The sequence below is a fragment of the Sebastes fasciatus genome, chromosome 6 (assembly GCF_043250625.1).
Source record: "Sebastes fasciatus isolate fSebFas1 chromosome 6, fSebFas1.pri, whole genome shotgun sequence".
NCBI classification, from domain to species: domain Eukaryota; kingdom Metazoa; phylum Chordata; class Actinopteri; order Perciformes; family Sebastidae; genus Sebastes; species Sebastes fasciatus.
The window spans coordinates 22,185,387-22,206,186 of NC_133800.1; the positions used below are offsets into that span (position 1 = coordinate 22,185,387).

General features: G+C 39.8%; 2 protein-coding genes across 9 annotated transcripts; one reads left to right on the plus strand and one right to left on the minus strand.

Moving 5' to 3' along the window:
* Positions 1–2,906: 2,906 nt before the first annotated feature.
* Positions 2,907–4,783, minus strand: msmbl (microseminoprotein, beta-like). Its single transcript, XM_074639806.1, has 5 exons — positions 4,636–4,783; positions 4,155–4,225; positions 3,697–3,784; positions 3,503–3,608; positions 2,907–3,147 (listed from the first exon to the last, which is right to left on the minus strand). Exons 1-5 carry the CDS (start codon positions 4,772–4,774, stop codon positions 3,018–3,020), a joined length of 534 nt encoding a protein of 177 aa, XP_074495907.1. The 5' UTR covers positions 4,775–4,783; the 3' UTR covers positions 2,907–3,017.
* A 3,488-nt stretch (positions 4,784–8,271) lies between these two features.
* Positions 8,272–20,760, plus strand: kansl3 (KAT8 regulatory NSL complex subunit 3). 8 transcript variants are annotated; one of them, XM_074638456.1, is made up of 20 exons: positions 8,272–8,424; positions 9,629–9,903; positions 10,023–10,193; positions 10,312–10,402; positions 11,116–11,301; positions 11,416–11,544; positions 11,661–11,777; positions 11,868–11,966; positions 12,450–12,521; positions 12,648–12,722; positions 12,876–13,033; positions 13,162–13,225; positions 13,354–13,542; positions 14,537–14,693; positions 15,047–15,124; positions 15,425–15,604; positions 16,888–16,975; positions 17,195–17,322; positions 17,718–17,824; positions 19,883–20,760. In XM_074638456.1, the coding sequence occupies exons 1-20, from the start codon at positions 8,392–8,394 to the stop codon at positions 20,117–20,119; spliced, it is 2,634 nt and encodes an 877-aa protein (XP_074494557.1). In that variant the 5' UTR covers positions 8,272–8,391; the 3' UTR covers positions 20,120–20,760. The 8 variants fall into 8 exon arrangements, with proteins under 8 accessions (XP_074494557.1, XP_074494563.1, XP_074494558.1 ...); XM_074638458.1 differs by having other exon boundaries at positions 8,424–8,560; XM_074638462.1 differs by lacking the exon at positions 17,195–17,322.
* The last annotated feature ends 40 nt before the right edge of the window (positions 20,761–20,800 follow it).

Consider the following 20,800-nt stretch of genomic DNA (forward strand, 5'->3'; position numbering starts at 1 on the left):
GTGATGAAGACAATATAGTGGAAACACCAGAATCTGCTTGCTTGTCCTGCCGCCTGGTGGTGATAAGGGGCTGGTGGCTGCCTTTAAACCACCAGATCATTATTAGTGATGCACCGATCCGACTTTTTCAGTGCTGATACTGATAGCGATACCTGGGCTTTGGGTATCGGCCGATACCGAGTACCGATCCGATACCAGTGTTTAATTAATAAGCTGTAAGCCTCACTGTGTTGAAGTGACTGGGATCATTCTTTTATATGTAAGGCAACATCAGGCTTGACTTTAACATTGCTGTCCTGACTTTGTAAAACAAAATGTAACAAATAAATATATAGATATAAATTTACTGAATTGTTATTTATTATTAAAATAATATATTGTACACCAGCAACTTGAAAAATCTTCAAGATGAACAGAAATCACCGTTCAAGTGTAAACCTTTTTAATGCAGCAGGAATTAAAATTCCAGTATAAAATGTATATAGTATGTAAACATAGAACATAGAGCTCGGCTACATTGTCACCGATATCCAATACAGGTATCTGCGTCAATATCAACCCAATATCCGATCCGGTATCGGTGTCCCTAACCATTATAAATAGAAACTCCCTAACCAGAATACTGTAAAACTGCAACAAGTACTGCCTTTGTTTGTTTGCAACACCATTGCAGCATTAATCAGCCTTCATGAAGGGTTTATAGGAATTATTTAAAGAGGTGCTGCACGCTTAAACATGTTTTTTGAGGTGTAAACTAAATTATATGACTGTACTGTACTGAAAGTACTGAAAAGTGTCTAGAGATAACTTCTGTAATGATTTGACAGTATATAAAAATAAATTGATTTTGACCGTTCTTACCAAATTTATAATAATCGGCATGAAAATAGCTAAACACGACATCTACTGTTTAAAATCAGGCCAATGCTGACATATACAAAATAGATTCAAGTCCCTAATGACACATTAATATGTATTTATTCATTTGAATTTGTATTCGTAGCACTATTTTGTTTTTCATTTCCAGCAGCTGTAGTTCAAACCATTAAAACAAGCCGTGTTTTGTGGTGAGAAGCCCATTGACATGTGCCTCCTAAATGCCTAAATCTTTTAAACCCCACAACTCAAGTTTGCAATGGAGGCTCTCTGTTATAAAATGTAGGTCTCAAGCCCAAGCCCAGATAACCCTGATTACATCATCAGGGTTATTTTTTTAAATCTTTGGAAAGCTTCCTTCCAGAGCCACAGAAGACATTATACAACTGTTTACACATCCTGAGTATTACTTCTCATGTTAAAGAGAGCCCCTTTAACATGGTTTCATGTCCCATACAAAATAAATAATGAAATGTAAGATGTAGCAGTATTTTATTTTCAATTTCCGGCAGCTGTGCTTCCTGCCAATGAGGGATCACATCTGTATGCCTCTTGATCTCTCTCCCCCCAAAGAAGTACTCCAGATCTTCAGACCACTCCATCACTTCCTCACCATGGCGGAAATAGGACATAGTACAGATGGGTCGTCCTTCTTGTACACTATGTATTCACAAGCCTCTGGGTCAAACACTTTCACGCAGTAGTCAGGGAATACCTCAGGGGTTGCATACCTGCAAATACACAGCAAACAGTAGAATATGTAGATACCAATGTGATGAATTATCTTCCTTTCTATTTACTTTTTGTACTTACCCAGTGCAACATCCACCGCAATTACAGTTCATACATCTACTGTTTCTCCATTAAGATCCTACAGCATGCCACGTCTCATCCACATTGTCCTGACAGTGGGTCATACCTATGGGGGGAAAGAAAAAGTAAATATTTTTCATAATGTGGCATCATGTGTGAATATTTGATATTGTTCTGATGAAGAAAATGTGTGTGTATTTACCATAAATATACTATGTGTGTGTGTGTGTGTGTGTGTGTGTGTGTGTGTTTCTTTCTTTTACCTTCTTTCGTGGAGGTCCTGTAGCAGTAAGCATTTGACAGTGACGGCAGAGAACAAAGCAGCAAAGCCAGAGTCAAATATTTCTTCACAGGAACAAAGAACGTCACAGTTTTAAAGGACAATAATACTTGCATGCTCATTTGTACATTGAAAGTTATTGGTGGTTGTAATCATTCCTCCTATCCATACTGGCCTTGAAGATATCCCTTGGTAGTATAGGAAGAGATCTAATAATACGATTCCAATGAAAGAGATGGGGTAGTAAACTATACTATAGTTATATTCACTGTTTTTTGATCGGGTGCAGTGAGTTCCTGGAGTCTTGTTTCTGCTTCCCGAAAATAACTTTTTTTTTATGGATTTATAGATTATATTACTTTTTTCCAGAGCCAGGCTAGCTGTTCGCTAACACATTTTATTCACATTTTCTTAAAGTATAATCAAGGAAAGTTTGCTGCATTACAGTGCTTATTGAAATTGGAAATAACTTTTATAATTTCTTCTAAATGGTTTAGTAGAATGAGTAATGATTTTATATGTGCACTGCAATTCGATCCATTGGAATTTGAAGAAAGGACATTTAAAAGAACTTCACTTCAGTCAATTTGTAAAAAATTAAAAAGCCGTTTTTTAAAAACAGCTACCAACGATTTTAGCCCAAAAATGATTTCAGAAACAACAATAAAAACTCACCATGATGACACCAGATTTGTCCAGATTTTTAATGCTGGTTAAGTAAGAGCATAAAAGTCTGTCTGAGTGCACAGAAACCTTTGGAATTAAACAAGAGGAGGAGGGGTAATCTGTTTTATCTGCCTGTTACTTCCAGCAAGTCAGGGTGAAATCATGTTTGTGTTAGGAACAGATGAGCCGCTATTGGTCTTCTAAGGACTGATTATTAATTTACTTGTTTTATTTGGCACATTACAAAGAAAAACACACACAATACTCTAGCCAGAGAGAATGCCATTTATTTTCATTTTGTTACCACGGTATGAGAAAATTAACTAAAATATCTCAACTTTCATGGATTCCCCTCCAAAAACACTTCAGACCTTCAGACCAATCACTTCCCTACCCCGTGATAGATAGGACACAGTACGGATGGGTTGTCCTTCCTGTGCACTCTGTATTCACAAGCCGCATTGTCGAACACCTTCTCGCAGTAGTCAGGGAATGAAGTCGGGATTGAAAACCTGCAAACACATAGTAGAATATGAAGATACCAATGTGAAAGGACGATTCCAGTGCGTCATTCAGCCATGATTTTATCCCCGCCTAAAAAATCCTGAACACAAAACTAATGAAAAACAGTTTAACGGCATAACTCCACAATCCAGTACAACAATGTTCACAGTCTTTGCACATGTTTTCAGTAACTATTTTCCAACATGTATAATGTGGTTAGAAACAAAACTCTGATTTCCCTTTACAGATTTCCCTTCAAATACAGAAATGTTGTCATCTGTGTACTTATGCAGCAAACAGTAGAATATGTAGATACCAATGTGATGAATTATCTTCCTTTCTATTTACTTTTTTTGTACTTACCCAGTGCAACATCCATCGCAATTACAGTCCATACAGTTACTGTTTCTCCATGAAGATCCTACAGCATGCCACGTCTGATCCACATCGTCCTGACAATGGGTCACACCTATGGGTATGGAAAGAAAAGGTGTTAAATATTATTCATAATGTATGTGTTTACCATAAATATACTGGGTGTTTTTCTTTTCTTTTACCTTGTTTCTTGGGCTTTACGAAGCAAGAAGCGTTTGACAGTGACGCCAGAGCACATAGCAGCAAAGCCAGAGCCAGAGCCAAATATTTCTTTATGGAAAACATGGAAACAAACATCACAGTTTTAACATTTTGATCTCAGCACACTGAATCCAGCTAGAGATGTATCCAAGCATGCATTTGTAAAGAAGCAATGAATCGCCCTGAATAGTGATACAGCCATGATCATATATCTAAAACACAGATGAATCATATCATAAAGTGTTGCCATTTCGACAATCATGACTTGAGCTCCATGTCATATAATGAACCAAAGCTAATTATTATTCACTATAAACCTCACATTTTATAACAACTCTCTTCACCTCCATGATTTACATTACTTAAAGAAACAGCAAAAACAGCCAACAACAAACAATTGCAACCAGAATTTCATAAAGCAACAATTCAACAAACTCACCATAGTGGCAGTCAAAGTTGTCCGGTTTGAATCGTGTTGAGGTAAGAGGTTAAAATATAAGCTATTGTATTTTTAATGAAGGGCTCTGTCTTTTAAACAGTGTGTCTGCAGAGACCTTTGGAACTAAATAAGGGGAGGAGAGGGGTGGTTAGTTTACTGGACGAGGTCACTACTGTTTGTATTGAAACAACAAATAAAACTAAATAGCTGCTAGATAGAATAAATGACACACATAACAATATTTCCTCAGAGTCACGTCTACATTTATATGACTTTTTTGGAGTGAGAATATCTATTTTTTTTGGTGCCATTAGACATTATGGCAGACTAAACTGGGATAACACATTTTAATTTAAGCGTCACATGACCTCTATTTCCATTCACTTCTGATGAAGAAAATGTGTGTGTATTAACCATAAATATACTATGTGTGTGTGTGTCTGTGTGTGTGTGTGTGTGTGTGTGCTTTTCTTTCTTTTACCTTCTTTCATGAGGCGCCTGTAGCAGTAAGCATTTGACAGTGACGGCAGAGAACAAAGCAGCAAAGCCAGAGTCAAATATTTCTTCACAGGAACAAAGAACGTCACAGTTTTAAAGGACAATAATACTTGCATGCTCATTTGTACATTGAAAGTTATTGGTGGTTGTAATCATTCCTCCTATCCATACTGGCCTTGAAGATATCCCTTGGTAGTATAGGAAGAGATCTAATAACACGATTCCAATGAAAGAGATGGGGTAGTAAACTATACTATAGTTATATTCACTGTTTTTTGATCGGGTACAGTGAGTTCCTGGAGTCTTGTTTCTGCTAAAATAATTTTATTTCCTTTTTCCAGAGCCAGGCTAGCTGTTCGCTAACACATTTTATTCACATTTTATTAAAGTATAATCAAGGAAAGTTTGCTGCATTACAGTGCGTATTGATATTGGAAATTACTTTTTATAATTTCTTCTAAATGGTTTAGTAGAATGAGTAATGATTGTATATGTGCACAGCATTCGATCAATTGGAATTTGAAGAAAGGACATTTACAAGAACTTCACTTCAGTCAATTTGTAAAATTAAAAACCCGGTCATGAAAATGAACAAATGGTTTTTAAAAAACAGCTACCAACGATTTTACTCCAAAAATGATTTAAGAAACGACAATAAAAACTCACCATGATGACACCAGATTTGTCCAGATTTTAATGCTGGTTAAGTAAGAGCATAAAAGTCTGTCTGAGTGCACAGAAACCTTTGGAATTAAACAAGAGGAGGAGGGGTAATCTGTTTTATCTGCCTGTTACTTCCAGCAAGTCAGGGTGAAATCATGTTTGTGTTAGGAACAGATGAGCCGCTATTGGTCTTCTAAGGACTGATTATTCATTTACTTGTTTTATTTGGCACATTACAAAGAAAAACACACACAATACTCTAGCCAGAGAGAATGCCATTTATTTTCATTTTGTTACCATGGTATGAGAAAATTAACTAAAATATCTCAACTTGAATGGATTCCCCTCCAAAAACACTTCAGACCTTCAGACCAATCACTTCCCTACCGCGCTATAGATAGGACACAGTACGGATGGGTTATCCTTCCTGTGCACTCTGTATTCACAAGCCGCATTGTCGAACACCTTCTCGCAGTAGTCAGGGAATGAAGTCGGGTTTGAAAACCTGCAAACACATAGTAGAATATGAAGATACCAATGTGAAAGGACGATTCCAGTGCGTCATTCAGCCATGATTTTAGCCCCGCCTAAAAAATCCTGAACACAAAACTAATGAAAAACAGTTTAACGGCATAACTCCACAATCCAGTACTGCAATGTTCACAGTCTTTGCACATGTTTTCAGTAACTATTTTCCAACATTTATAATGTGGTTAGAAACAAAACTCTGATTTCCCTTTACACGGCCTTTAAATACAGAAATGTTGTAATCTGTGTACTTACGCAGAGCAACATTCATCGCAATTACAGTTCATACATCCACTGTTTCTCCATGAAGATCCTACAGCATGCCACGTCTGATCTACATCGTCCTGACAATGGGTCACACCTACGGGTATGGAAAGAAAAGGTGTTAAATATTATTCATAATGTATGTGTTTACCATAAATATACTGGGTGTTTTCTTTTCTTTTACCTTGTTTCATGGGCTTTCTGAAGCAATATGCGTTTGACAGTGACGCCAGAGCACATAGCAGCAAAGCCAGAGCCAAATATTTCTTTATGGAAAAACATGGAAACAAACATCATAGTTTTAACATTTTGATCTCAGCACACTGAATCCAGCTAGATATGTATCCCAGCATGCATTTGTAAAGAAGCAATGAATCGCCCTGGATAGTGTTATAGTAGCTTTATACACATCCATGATCATATATCTAAAACACAGATGAATCATGTCATAAAGTGTTGCCATTTCAACAATCATGACTTGAGCTCCATGTCATATGATGAATCAAAGCTAATTATTATTCACTATAAACCTCACATTTTATAACAACTCTCTTCACCTCCATGATTTACATTACTTAAAAAAACAGCAAAAACAGCCACCAACAAACAATTGCAACCAGAATTTCATAAAGCAACAATTCAACAAACTCACCATGGTGGCAGTCAAAGTTGTCCGGTTTGAATCGTGTTGAGGTAAGAGGTTAAAATATAAGCTATAGTATTTTTAATGAAGGGCTCTGTCTTTTAAACAGTGTGTCTGCAGAGACCTTTGGAACTAAATAAGGGGAGGAGAGGGGTGGTTAGTTTACTGGACGAGGTCACTACTGTTTGTATTGAAACAACAAATAAAACTAAATAGCTACTAGATAGAATAAATAGTTCAGGTTAATTTTAAGATTTGACACACATAACAATATTTCCTCAGAGTCACGTCTACATTTATATGATTTTTTTGGAGTGAGAATATCTCATTTTTTTGGTGCCATTAGACATTATGGCAGACTAAACTGGGATAACACATTATAATTTAAGCGTCATATGACCTCTATTTCCATTCTCAAACTGGGGCTTGGTTTCAACTAACTACCTTAAAGCAGCAGTAGACGAGATTGGAGCAAAATATTATTAAAAAAAGTTATTTTTATAAAACGGTCGCTATATCTTGACAGTAGTGCATGAGACAGGTAATCTGAAAAGAATCATGTGCTTCTGTGTCCTTCGGTGTCCTCCGGTGCTCCTAATGGCATCTGCAAGATTTCACAGATCGGAGGAAAACAACCAGTCAGAGCTGATCTGGAGTCTTGCGAACTCCAACCAAACGGTCAAACTAGGCAGCACTGATCAAATATGAATCAATACTATGTATTATAATAATATATAATATATTAATATATATTATAATATATATATATATATATAATATTATATAATATAATAATAATATAATGCCTATTTCTCGTCTCAAATGTTTTCAGAAACATCTTGTTGTGTACTGTTTAGCTATAAAATTAGAAAGTTTGTGACCCAACAGCCATGTTGAGATATGTCGAGGAAATACCAAGCACCGCCCACCAGCTGGAGCACAGCCAATAGGAACGCTCTGTCTCTCTGAAATGACCTGTGATTGGCCAAAGTCTTCCGTCACGGGTTAGATTTTTTTAAAGCATGAAAACAGAGCCATGAGGAGGTGCAGAAGTCTAGTTTTCTCCCAGAACACTTGAATTACAATATGCTGAAAGGTTATTATGGAATTTTTGCCCAATGATGCCAAAAATGTACTGCCTATTGAAGCTTTAATTATCAACTAAGGCACTAATTACTTCAGTAAATGTAGAGCAGATCATTTAAATTGTGCATTAAAACATCAACGCACTCACGAATGAGGTTTTCTTTTTATTAATTTGCACATATATAAAACTGCAAAAAAATCCAGTCAATGAAAAAAACAAAACAAGAAATGTATCAGGAGATGTCAAGAAGCCACAGGCTTGTACAAAGGACCTCCGCCAACCCCAGGAGAGAAAAAAACAATAACAAAAAAAAATTCGCAGGCATCAGGTTTATTATTTTAAGGTAATAATTAGTATTTTTGTAGATCTAGACTGGATCATGTATTAGTCCCTCGAGGGACTAATACATGATCCAGTCTCTGATGAATCCAGTCCATGTTTTGCGTCACTCACTGACGCGCCACAAACTAGGGTTGCCAGTTATTATGAAATGAAGCCCTGCCTGTCTTCCTTGTTTTTAGTGCTCTGATAAAACGAGGGTTGTAGAGCATAACATGGCAACAAATCGCACAACAAAAGGAAGTGAGGTTTGTACGCACTAAATATTACTGTTTTTATATATAAACCTAGAATTAACAAAGACATACGCATTTATTTAGTCTTATCTGGCTATAAAAGAAGAGTTTAAACCGACAAAACATGGAGTAATAACAGAGAGAAGAGGTGAGCAGCGGAACAGAGATAGCGCCGTTTGTGTAGCCGTTAGCATGCTATGCTAAGCTAACGTTAGCATGCTATGCTAAGCTAACATTAGCATGCCAGGCCAGCTCATAGTCGTCAGCCCCTTTTGCACAGTTAATGATAAATATTGAATATTGAGCTTACAGCCACGTAAAGTTATACTATTTAACCGACATGTTAATGGTTTAGAAGTTATATTTAACCCCAAATTGGTCAATTATAGACAATAATAGTGATAATGACGTAATGGGTGGTGCTCTCTGTGGTTAAAGCACATGCATGTTTGAACGTCACATTATTGCTGCTAAGGCTTTAACTACCTATTAGTTACCTTATCAATTAATCTCAGTGTTATTTCCTCCATAACGTTAGTCGTTTAGTCTGTAAAATGCCAGAAAATAGTGAGTGATAGTCCATCACACTCCCAGAGTCCATGATAACATCACCACTGACAATAACCTGTTATTTGCAGGTGGATTTTCATTTCATTCTCACTGTGCAATATCATTTTCCACTTGTGCAATTTGTTAATAGTCTGTTTATTGTCAATACTGTATATACTGCTCCTATTTTTATACTTCCTTCTATTTAAGTGGTTCATATTTTGTTAGACTTTGTTTAGCTCTTTTTTTTTTTTTTACTGTGTTAGCTCTTGTTTTTTGCACTATCCCCTTTGCTGTTGTACACTGCAAATTTCCCCACTGCGGGACAAATAAAGGAATATCTTATCTTAGATATCTTGTTTTGGCCAACAGTACAAAACCCAAATATATGCAATTTACCATAGTAGAAGTAAACCAGCATATAGTCACATTTAAGAAGCGTGACTATTTTATTTGGGGACAATTAAATTATTGATCAATTATAGAAATTGTTGCCCCATAACTTTTCATCTCTTGATTATGTTCAATATCACAATTGCTTCTTTGTAGAAATGTTTTTAAAGAAGTGCTGCCCCTATATCATATTAAGTTCCTTGGTGGAAGGCAAAGAAAGGAATTCGGTTTTCTCAGCCTCTCAAATAATACATTTTTGGCTCCTCTTTGTCAGGTTGGTCTGAATCCACACAAGTTGTCGAGCTCTTCCCGGGGCCCCTTGGGGCCCAGGAAGAGGATGCATCGTGGTGGGGATAAGGACTTCCAGACATCGGCACGAAAGATGGGCACATCGTTGCTTTTCCAGCTGTCGGCTCATGAAAGAGAGCTGGATTTGGTATTTCTGGACCACAGCTATGCCAAGCCATGGAATGCCCACCCAGATGCCAGCAGCGCCCGGCCCACAAGGGCGCTGTTTGTTACCCCTCGTCGCCAGCCTGAAGTCTTGCTGTGAGTCAAAAAGCTCCTAATTATAATCTGTATCTGACATTGATCTCCTAGTAATCAGTTTAATCGCTAAGCTATTTTTCTGCCTTGCAGTAACTTGATGTTCTTTTCTTTGCCTGCAGAGACTCAGAGTCTGTGTTGGATGTGGAGACCGTCACACCGTCACCTGTTCCTCTGTATGATAATCAGAAAGCTCTTAGTGTGATGAAGGAGTGTGAGCGACATGTTCTGTTTGCTCGCACGGTTGCCGAGAGCCCGCCACCCCCTGATGACTGGGAGGAACATGTCAACAAGTAATCAAACATCTGGAGAAATCCACCTTTCATTTATTATCTACTTGACACGTGTTTATTGAGAAGATATTATGATTGAAAATATCTTAATGTTGACTTTATCATTATTCTGTTTCAGAACTGGATGGTCAGTGGCCCAGAACAAACTGTTCAATAAAGTCCTTAAAGCTCTACAAGCTGAAAGACTAGCCCGCCTGGCCAATGAAAATGTGAGTTGTGCTAATTTCATCTAATTCTGTTCTCAAGAGCTTTAAATTTAAGACATTGTTCTTCAGCACCATTTGTGAGTGCTGGATTGAAACCATTATTGCTCTCTGAAATCATCAGTTATTGCCCAGTGTACATGCAACATCTACATTTGCAACAACGTGTGTGTGCTTTCCCACTTGTTTGATGACCTGGCTACTGTTAAACAATATGTGCTTTGATTATTGTTTGGACTCTATAGAGCTTATATAGCTTACGTCACTGCTTGGATTGTCATTATAGACATGCGTAATTTTCATTTGTCATACTCCCAACAAATCAATGAAACCATATCTCGAAGGCTGTTACAAAACAGTGTACTCTGTTGGGAGTAAACATATCATTTTGCCAGAGAAAAAAACCTTGCAAACCAGAACAGTTGGGTTTTAGTGTCCAAATCACAGGGTTTGGTCTTGTAACAGATCATCAAGTAAGAGAGTAGATCAATAATATTATAAGAAAAGTCTGCATTTTTTTTATGCCTGTAGTTGTTTTTAACTATTGTTTTTTGATGAGCATGTGGATTCAAACATGTATAATCATTTGAAAAGCACCTGCCCAGTTATATCCACGTCCTTAAAGTTAAGGCAAAGCGTCATCCTGTTAAGAGATATGTGTGACTAAAGCCATTTGTAAATTGGCATTGTTGGTCTTTGTTTGATCTTGTTTCCCTTAGGCTTCCAACGAGCCAATCTTGCGGAGGATAGCCGTGGACAAGTGTGCCAGGAAGGTGCGGCATTCGTTAGCCAGTGTGAACTGGGACACCAAACTGACGCAGTGGTTACACACTACCATGATTGAATCCTTAAGCCTCGCTATGCTTGCTGCTTACCTAGATGTGCTGCAGACTCTCAAAAGCAAGGTATGATGTGTGTGATTGAAGAGTAAGAATTATATTTCCTGTCAGATGTCTGCACCAGTATTTACAAGATCTGGGATTCTTGATTCATTTCTGTTCCTATTTGTGTTTTGGAAGTTGCCGTTGCTGATTGACAGAATGTTGCTAACAACAGCAAAGACTGGCGCTCCAAGTGCAGAGGCCCTGTCGCTGCTATTGAAACGGCCCTGGGACCCAGCGGTTGGAGTCCTTTCTCAAAACAAACCGGTAACACTTAACCCTTTATAAAAGAAAGCATTGTTATACAATTTATTTTTACTTTGTTCTTCATGATTGGTAATAGTTAAAGACCAGATCCCTGTCTGTTTTCTTCTATGTTTCAGAGCAAGCTTCCTGGATCCCCACTTATCCTAATTGCACCATCAAGCCCAACCAATCCTGCCCTCTCTACCTCGCGGCGAATGAGATTCTGGCAGTCGCAGCTCTCTTGTTTGGGAAAGGTAACAAGTCTCACCCAGTTAAATCTATGTGTTACCAAGAATTTTGGTTTCCATTAATCTCAGAAAAATAATAGCCGTTTCTTTTTTCAGGTCATTCCAGTGCACAGTCACGTGAACAGCGGAGCCAATATTGGCATCACACAGTGCCTAGAACACATGTTGGGCACTGTCAGGGCCAAGGTCATGGAGGTAGGATAGTCTGTTTTTTATTTGCTACTTATGTAACTGTAGTGCAGTGTGATTGTGATGTTGCTTGTGAAATCCAGGTAGTTGATTTGTTTTTAATGTGCACATTCACAACAGCATTCATTGCATGGATGACTTTAGCAAAACAGACTCAGTCTCTTTCAGTTTCTTAGCCCTTGCAGAGTACTGTTTTTATTTTATGCATTATTTACTGGCGATGCTAAGTGCATGCACATTAAACCACACACTGACCTACTAGACATGTTTTGTTGAAATGTATTATTAGCATTATTACTATTGAAATTAATTACCCGAAAAATTATCTTGTCTCAGCTGTTTCGTTTCATACATCAGTGATCATGTATATGAAGGTGAAATGGAAAAAACAACCATTTAGAATACAGATTCTGCTTTGTTTTATGTTTGATTTTGCAAATGATGTGTCTGCAGCTTTATTGATTATGTGTTTATAAATTTAACCACCAGGTTCACAGTCACTTCCCCCACAAACCCATTATCCTGGTTGGCTGGAACGCCGGTGCTCTCATCGCTTGTCACGTAAGACTTCTTATAATGCATCATTGAAATCAAATGTGAGGCTGAACAGTTTTCACCCATGAAAAAATACAAATTGTTCGTTTTCTTTAAAGGGTCATTAGTTAATTAAATAATGATTAATTACAGGTATCCCTTATGGAGTATCTGACCGCTGTGGTGTGTCTCGGCTTCCCCCTGCTAACAGTCAACGGGCCTAGAGGGGTAAGACTTAAGACATTATCTTCCAATGGTATGCATTTTTCTTTTTCTTAATGTTAATACTTGTTTCATTTAATTGTTTCTACCAAGAAAAACTGACTTTTGGTTTCAAGCCACAGTAGTTGTAATGAATGTTTATGTGCTACTGGTTTGCAGGATGTGGATGACCCGCTGCTGGACATGAAGACCCCAGTGTTGTTTGTCGTTGGCCAGAATGCTCTGCAGTGTAGCATCGAAGGCATGGAGGAGTTCAGAGAGAAGCTGAGGGCAGACAACAGCATGGTGGTGGTGGGAGGATCAGACGACAACCTCAGGTCAGTCACAACCTCGGACCGGCCGTTTAAGGATTATAAGAATAGAATATTATATGCTTTCTAGCTGAGTATAAGGATTTTAATGTCATTCAGTAGTAATAGTAACACTAAATGGTCTCCCTCCACAGAATCAATTCAACAAAGATGAAGTCAGAGGGACTGACGCAGACCATGGTGGACCGCTGCGTTCAGGTCGGTCCTTGTAACTGGAAACACTCAATTTACACCATTTGTCTGGAGTGTTTCTCATCCTATGTAGTACCTTTTTAAAAAAATAAATAAATACTTATGATGATTCTTTTCTCATGACTGATCTGCAGGATGAGATAGCCGACTTCTTGTCAAGTGTCCTCACACGGGCAGAGGGCCACGGCCACGGCTCAGGGGAGATGAGGGATCTGGACACAGAGAAGAAGAAAAGGCCTCGGCGGGAGCTTCCCTTTGACATGGAAAGAGGACGACCTTCCTCCCCTGCACTCAGAGTTCCCATCTCACCATCCGGTTCAGAGGTCAGTTAACAGGGGCTACAGTTAGTGTTACTTATTTTTAGCCTTTATAGATGAACCACCAGGGCTGCATCTGGTTATTCATTTACAATAAAAAATACTTTAAAGAGTAGTACTAATATTTGTATTTCTTGATGGAATAATAATTGATTAGTTGCATCATGTGTATTGATTGCTTGGTTTGCTTTGTACATTTTAGACGAGCTGTCCAGTCATGAATAAATTACGGAAAATAGGATAAATGGTAGTGCTTCGAAAGTCGTTGCGTCTTCCTCAAAAGTAAATGGTAAATGGACTTGCATTTATATAGCGCCTTTCTAGTCTTCCGACCACTCAAAGCGCTTTACAACACATGACAACATATACCTGTTCACACACACATTCACACACACATTCACACACCGATGGCGCAGCCTTCAGGAGCAATTTGGGGTTCAGTATCTTGCCTAAGGACACTTCGACATGCGGACTGTACTTGTATTAGGGATAGAGCGGTATTTCTTGGCCAGATTACAGCGAATGTGCGTTAGCATTTTCAATACATTTCCATTCACATACCCTACAACGGTGAAGCAACACCGACACTATGTCTTCGTCTTATACACAACTCTCTCTACGTTGCTGTTGTAGCTGACAGGCGGGTCTTCCAGCTCCGGCGTTTCATTTGCGCTCGCCTTCTTCTCATATAGGATATTATGAAAAAATTATTCTGCTAATGTTACCTGCTTTTTAGTTTTAGGGCTGCTGCAATCTTGTGCGACTCGCAGTGCCACACATTTCTCCCACACGGCTGCGTACCCCTGGTTGCTCGAGGTCGGACGCTCGCGTCACTTTTACTATGAACTATGGGAGCTCAGGGTAAAGTGAAAATTTTCAAAACATCATCCTAAACCATTATTTCGAATTAATTGATAAAATCGATTTATCACGCAGCTCTCTGCCTGACACTAGTGAATCATTATTCATCAGGTGTTCCTCCTCTTCACTGTGTCCTCAGGATCTGTCCAGTGTCTGCAGCAGTCCCACTTCAAGTCCCAAACCCAAGACGTCTGGTCTGTCTCCAGCACAGAAGTCCAGTCTGATCACAGCCACGCAGCTCCTCAAGACACACATGCAGCGCTCTGGCACCGTACTCACTCACAAGCAGGCTCAAGGTTAGTTCACAATCACACTGAAAACACACAGTACACAGTCACGTTCACCAACATGTGCGCAGTGATCCTTGGTAACTGTGCGTACACAGCTCTCACTTTCGCCCCACTTGTTTATGTAAACTTGTTACAATGAGTCATTCACCTCAACTTCTGCTAAATTTTGCAAAAGCTGAGCGAGCTGAGCAGATGGGTGGTATGTGAGATGTGAAAAACAATTATAAAAACATTTAAGAGATTATCACGTCACAACATCTGATAGGGCGAGATGGAAAGTGACTGAAATACTCTCCTCTCATCCTCTCTCTTCTCTTCCTACAACTTTCTTTTCCGGCTTTTTTTCCAATTCATTCCAGCTCAGTTTGCTGCTTTTATGAAACAAAACATGCTTGTGAGGAAAAATCTTCCTCCTGGCACCCCTCCTTGTATTTTTGGTAAGTGTCTATCCCTCTTCCTTTCTCTTTCCTCTGTGCCTTTTCACTTCTTTCCTTGTTTCCATTGCCCAATTTGTATTTGAATGTCACACACTGAAATACTGCACTGGCTCTCAGTAAACCTCCAATGTCATCCTTTGTATTTTACAATTCTACATTTTTATTGCTGAACTTTTTTAAAAGCAGGTTTATATTACAGACAGACAAGATTCAATATCAATGGTGGGGTTAACGAAGGTTAAAACAGCCCAGGTTCAAGTCTGGTCAACATCTGTGTGTTTGTTTGTTTATGTGGTGCAGTGCCAGTGACCAGTGATCAGATGGAGGGCCTGGACAGAGATGAACTCCGGTCCCATGGCAAGAGGAGGCAAGCACCTAGTCCCACGCCAAGCAAAGCCGCCAAGAGAGCCAAGATCAAGGTCACCATTGTTTCCCAAAGCGAGTCAGCAGGGGGCACCATCAGCTCAGCTGGACAGGAAGGTACAAAACCTGGTATCCTAACTTCATTACTTAGATATGAGACTGTTTAAGCAGTAGTTTGATATATAATTTGCAGGATTTATTCTGTTTACTTTAAACACTGGAAAAAATTCCCTGGGCTTTTTTGTTAGTATGATCAGAGTAAACAGAGGCCCTGTTCAGACCTGGTATTAACATGCGTCCTCAGTGATCGGATCACAAGTGGACAGCTCTAAGTACGGCCGTGAACACACTCAAGACGCAGTGAGGACACGTTGAGATCCGATCGCTCAGACCACATTCAGAGGTGGTCTGGGCCACATATGGCCACATTCTTTTAGCAGTGTGTACACGAATGTGTCCTGGGCCACATTGAAGGGCCGCCTACTCAACTGACTTCCAGCTTGGATCCACGGGGTCTCTGCGCTCTAGGCAAGACAGGCAGCAGCATAGAACCAGCTTCTGTTCTCTACTGTATCCTGTCGTTACAACTGTATTTTATTAAAATATATCTTATCTATAGGCTACATAGTCTACAGACAATCAGACTAGGCACGGAAAGTGCATTATTATCATACTGTCGATGATGTGTTGGTGTTGGTGTACATGGTGGTTCGGTGTGCCAGTGCCCTTCACAGAGCTGACGCTCGCCAGCTCTCATCCCCGGCTCTCTGTACCCTGCTGTTGCCTCGTAAAGGCGGCGGTGTCGGGGACTGCCGATAGACAAAAACCTTATATTTTGATGTTAATAAAATTTACCAAAATTCACAAATATATAGGATATTACTACTGACATTAATGTAATATTACATTGCAACATCTGCTGTATTAGCCATGTGTTTACTACGTGTTTATTTGCATATAGAGCGGGGAAGTGAGATTGGATCACAAGTTGTCACTCGAGACGCATGTGGAGACGCATTCTAATGCCAGGTGTGAACAGATGTACTAAGAGCTGTCCACTTGTGATCGCCAAGATGCATGTTAATGCCAGGTCTGAACAGGGACAGATACTGTTGTTTGTTGTCTTGTGGATTGATAAAATCAGTAGTGGGCCGATAATGGGAAAGTTTGAAGCAGCTAACCTTCATACCTTCATCTCTAGATGGAGTGATAAGAGAAACATGTTTTTGTTTGGTGTACAAGTATTGCTAAAATGAAAGCAGGACTTTTGAAAACCATTTATTCCTGAAAAATAATGGTACCTAGTTAAGTTTATCTAGCTTGGTTTCCTAAAGAATGATCATATGAAGTATCTCTTATTGAAGGTAAATAACCGACCATCATGATATGTTTCCATGCAGTGGGTGTCTCTGGGAAGCCCTTAACAGTGACAATGGGACAGACTGTGGCTGGCGCCAAGGAGCTCTCTGGACTTCTCACAGGCCAGCGGTAAGCTAGCCTGCCCTGCAACACCTGGGCACATTCCGTATAGAGCGCTTAAACCCCCAATCATACCTACACCCACGCCCATACCCCCACCCTTTTGGACAAAAGTGTGTCTGGTGCAGAGGGATTGATGAGTGGTGTAGTCTTGGAGCTGAGTGATGGCCAAACATCACTTGTTGGGGTAGCTCCTGAGTAGATTGGTGGTTATGTGTGTCACTGCAGGTCTGGTAGTCTCTCAGAGGTATCTGGTGCCCTGTCCCCAGGCTCCAGCTCATTCAACAGCTTGCAGCCTTGCATGGTGTCAGGGTCCTCCACACCAGTCCATGCGCAAGCTCCGGCTACTGCCCAAGGTATCTCTGTCCTGTCCTGCCCTGCACGCCTGTTTGCACTCTGAACTGTGCAGCTAATCTCTGCACAGTTACCTCAACACACAGTGCAGTTCTAACCACTTTGTAGAGCGAGATTCAAGTTTTGAACACTGGATGAGAACAGTGTGTGAGGACAGCATATTTAAGCAAACATCATCATTGATTACCTCTTGCGCCATCACTGTCTGTCACTGTCCCGAACCTTACCCTTTGGACATGACTTTCATTCGGTGTGTTTGTGTGTGTGTGTGTGTGTGTCTGTCTAGTTTAGGCCTGTGGGGGGATTGGGTGGGAGCAGTTTGTAAAAAGAGTTGTTGTGTTAATATTTCACCCAAATTTCACCTCTATTGATTCACTGTCTTTGTGTTTGTGTGTAGCACCTTCCGCCAGCAGTCTGCTACAAGGCCTAAGTTTCAGTCTTCAGGAGATCGTCACCAAAGCACCTAGCTTTCCCTCCACAGCAGCCAATGCAGGCGGCACCCAGGTACCTCTTGGTTACATGGTTACATTGCATAAAAGTTTGAATGACCACAATGGAAGTTTTGCTTGCTTTAAGTCCAATCACAAGGAATTATGTATACTATACTGACAACCAAATTATTATTAAGTATGCACAATTTTGTAGTTGGCTAAAATATGGAAAACCACCAGTTTGAGCCTGTTGATAGTGTGTATGGGTGAGAGAACACATTGCAACAGCAGAGGATAGATTTAGTAGAGAAATACAGGCCTGCCAACCTGTACACGTTTTTCGCCGCAGGCACATATTTTGACTTCAAAGTACGCTGGTACGAGTTGTTACTTTAAGGTATGCGAAAAGAGGCCAGTTGTCTTTTGTTTTACACTTAAAGTGGCAGTAGGTAGTATATTTTTGGCATCATTGGGCAAAAATTCCATAATAACCTCTCAGTATATTGTAATTCAAGTGTTCTGAGAGATAACTAGACTGCTCCTCCTCATGGCTCTGTTTTCAGACTTTGGAAAATCTAGCCTGTGACGAGAGACTTTGACCAATCACAGGTCATTTCATTGAGAGAGCGTTCCTATTGGCTGTGCTCCGGTCATGTGTGCGGAACTTGGCGTTCCTTCACCAGATTTAACAATGGCAGCGGCGTCACAAACTTTCTCATTTTACAGCTAAACCGTGAACTACAAGATGATTCTGAAAACATTTGAGGAGAGAAAATAGGCATTTAACGTAACATAATATTGATTCATATTTGATCAGCGCTGCCTAGTTTGACCGTTTGATCGGAGTTCGCGAGTGATTGACAGCCGGCTCTCATAGACGGCAGCTGGACAGCGGATCTCAGATCAGCTCTTACTGCTTGTTTTCCTCCGGTATGTAAAATCTTGCAGATGCCGTTAGGAGCAGCGGAGGACACAGAGGCACATGATTATTTTCAGGTTACCTGTTTCATGTACTACTGTCACGATATAGCAACCCTTTTATAAAAATAACTTTTTTTAATCATATTTGCTCCAACCTCGCCTACTTCAACACCTACGAGTGTTCGACTGGAAAGTTTTAATTTTTCTGAACGAAAACGAGCACATCACTTGCAGGTTTGATTTACATTTGACAGACAAAACAGGCCTTCTAACCATGATTGCTTGTGATTCAATAGTGCTAGTTTTTCCGCTGCGCTGTGTTACGGCTGCGACTTGGTTTTTTATTCCGTCCTCCACAAAGCGTCAAACCGGCAGCATTTCAGAAGCAGAGCGATTTTGTTGACTTGCAGATTTTGTTTGTTTCATCGATATTTGTGCTTCTACCATAAGTAAGTAAGTAGGCTACGTATTTGCCATGTTTTAATTGGTTATTGTTGCTACTGTGCTGTAGCCTACAGACAAAGTCAATACTGTTAAAAATCCAGTTAAGAATGACTGATCAAAGATTTGTGGCTGTGTGTGTGTAAAAGGCAGAACGGGCCTGTGGCCTGCTAGGGGGTGTGTTTGTGTGTGTGTGTTTGTGTGTGTTAAGTACAATATGTAAAGAGGGATGTGATAGCTTCTACATCTGACACATCTAGGATGATGAAGTGGCACTCAGAACATTTTTGTAGGGTTGGCAGGTCTGGAAATCTATCTCTACTGATAGATACACGGGTTAAAACTGAGGGTTTCATTTCTTACATGAACAGGTGTTGTATACAAACATATACTGTATAGTACACTCAGCTGCCAGTTTATTAGGTACACCTAGTTGCAATAAATCCTACCTTCATAAAGGTTATAATATTTAGTTAAATAGGTGTTGATTCCATTATATTTATTATTTTTGAGCTTGTAGTTTGTGGTGGTGTTGAATTATGTTGTTATACTGAGAGTGGTTTGAAATATTTTTTCCACCCCATTTATATCAATAAGAGTTGGCTAAATATCAGACACAAATGTCAGTTTTATCTTAGTGTACCTAATGAAATGGCAACTGAATGTCAATTGTACATACAACAGGAACATGTGCAGACTGTAGTTGTGTTATTGTTGTATATGACGAGACCTTAAATTATGTGTTTGTCTCCTTCTCTTCCACCCTCAGGCGGTCTGTGGCAAGCCCCAGGGTCAGGTCCTGAGCTCCGTCGGTACCAGCAGCAGTACTCTGCTCCGGGCGTTGCCTGTGGTCACCACAGGAGGAGTGGCTAAAACCACCGCCATCCACCAGCTGCTCACTAATGGCGGGCTGGCCAAACTTGCCAGCAGCTTGCCCGGCTTGGCGCACATCACCAATCAGACCGCTGGTATGTCTCGAACTGCCAAAACACGACGGCCACGTTGAATGCTCAGAGTTCACTCTTCCTTTGTTTTGGAAACACTAGTTCAGGACGTCTGTAGGCCAGGAGCAGTAGAGGACCGTAGACGACAGCTCTGTCGACGTGTGTGTGTGTGTGTAGATGGAAGAACCTGACTGTTATAAAGTTAGCGGAGTCAGGTGTGCAGATCAGCGCCGTATGACATGTTTTGTTTTCATGTTCAGAAAGAGCCATATGGGAAATGTAAGGTCAAGTGAGTTCCCTGCTTGTTTGACACCATGTTTATGTAGAAAATTGATTAAAATGTAAAATAAATGTATGAAAGCCTTTGATACAGAAGAATTGTGATTTAAGTTAAAACCAGTGTGGTTGACCAACTTTAATACGATACCCAAAAGTTCAATCCAGACTGCTTTGTATGTCCGATTTGTTTGTTTGTTTGTTTGTTTGTTTGTTTGTTAGAGCTGTCATTTCATGTTTGTGTGTTTATTTTGTTCGCCTCTTCATGTAATAACATTTTGTAAACCCTTCCATTACTTCACCTGCTTATAATGTCCATATGTATGAATCCTGACCTCTTACATGTTGAAAAGCAATAACATTATTAGCACATGGCATTACACAAGCTCTGTTCCTGATGTTACAATAAAGACTGGAATCAAACTCATGTTTTCATTGCTCCTGTTTTTCTTTTTCTTTCAGTGTGA

What these genes read in the sequence shown, in the direction of transcription:
- msmbl (XM_074639806.1), bottom strand. Translation starts at nt 4,774, where the DNA reads ATGAGCATGCAAGTATTATTGTCCTTTAAAACTGTGACGTTCTTTGTT. An exon ending in CAACTTTGACTGCCACTATG is followed by an intron (nt 3,785 to 4,154) that starts GTGAGTTTGTTG and finishes TTTTCCATAAAG; the next exon opens with AAATATTTGGCTCTGGCTCT. An exon ending in CGTAAAGCCCAAGAAACAAG is followed by an intron (nt 3,609 to 3,696) that starts GTAAAAGAAAAG and finishes CCATACCCATAG; the next exon opens with GTGTGACCCATTGTCAGGAC.
- kansl3 (XM_074638456.1), top strand. Translation starts at nt 8,392, where the DNA reads ATGGCAACAAATCGCACAACAAAAGGAAGTGAG. An exon ending in GCACAACAAAAGGAAGTGAG is followed by an intron (nt 8,425 to 9,628) that starts GTTTGTACGCAC and finishes CCTCTTTGTCAG; the next exon opens with GTTGGTCTGAATCCACACAA. An exon ending in CAGTCAACGGGCCTAGAGGG is followed by an intron (nt 12,723 to 12,875) that starts GTAAGACTTAAG and finishes ACTGGTTTGCAG; the next exon opens with GATGTGGATGACCCGCTGCT.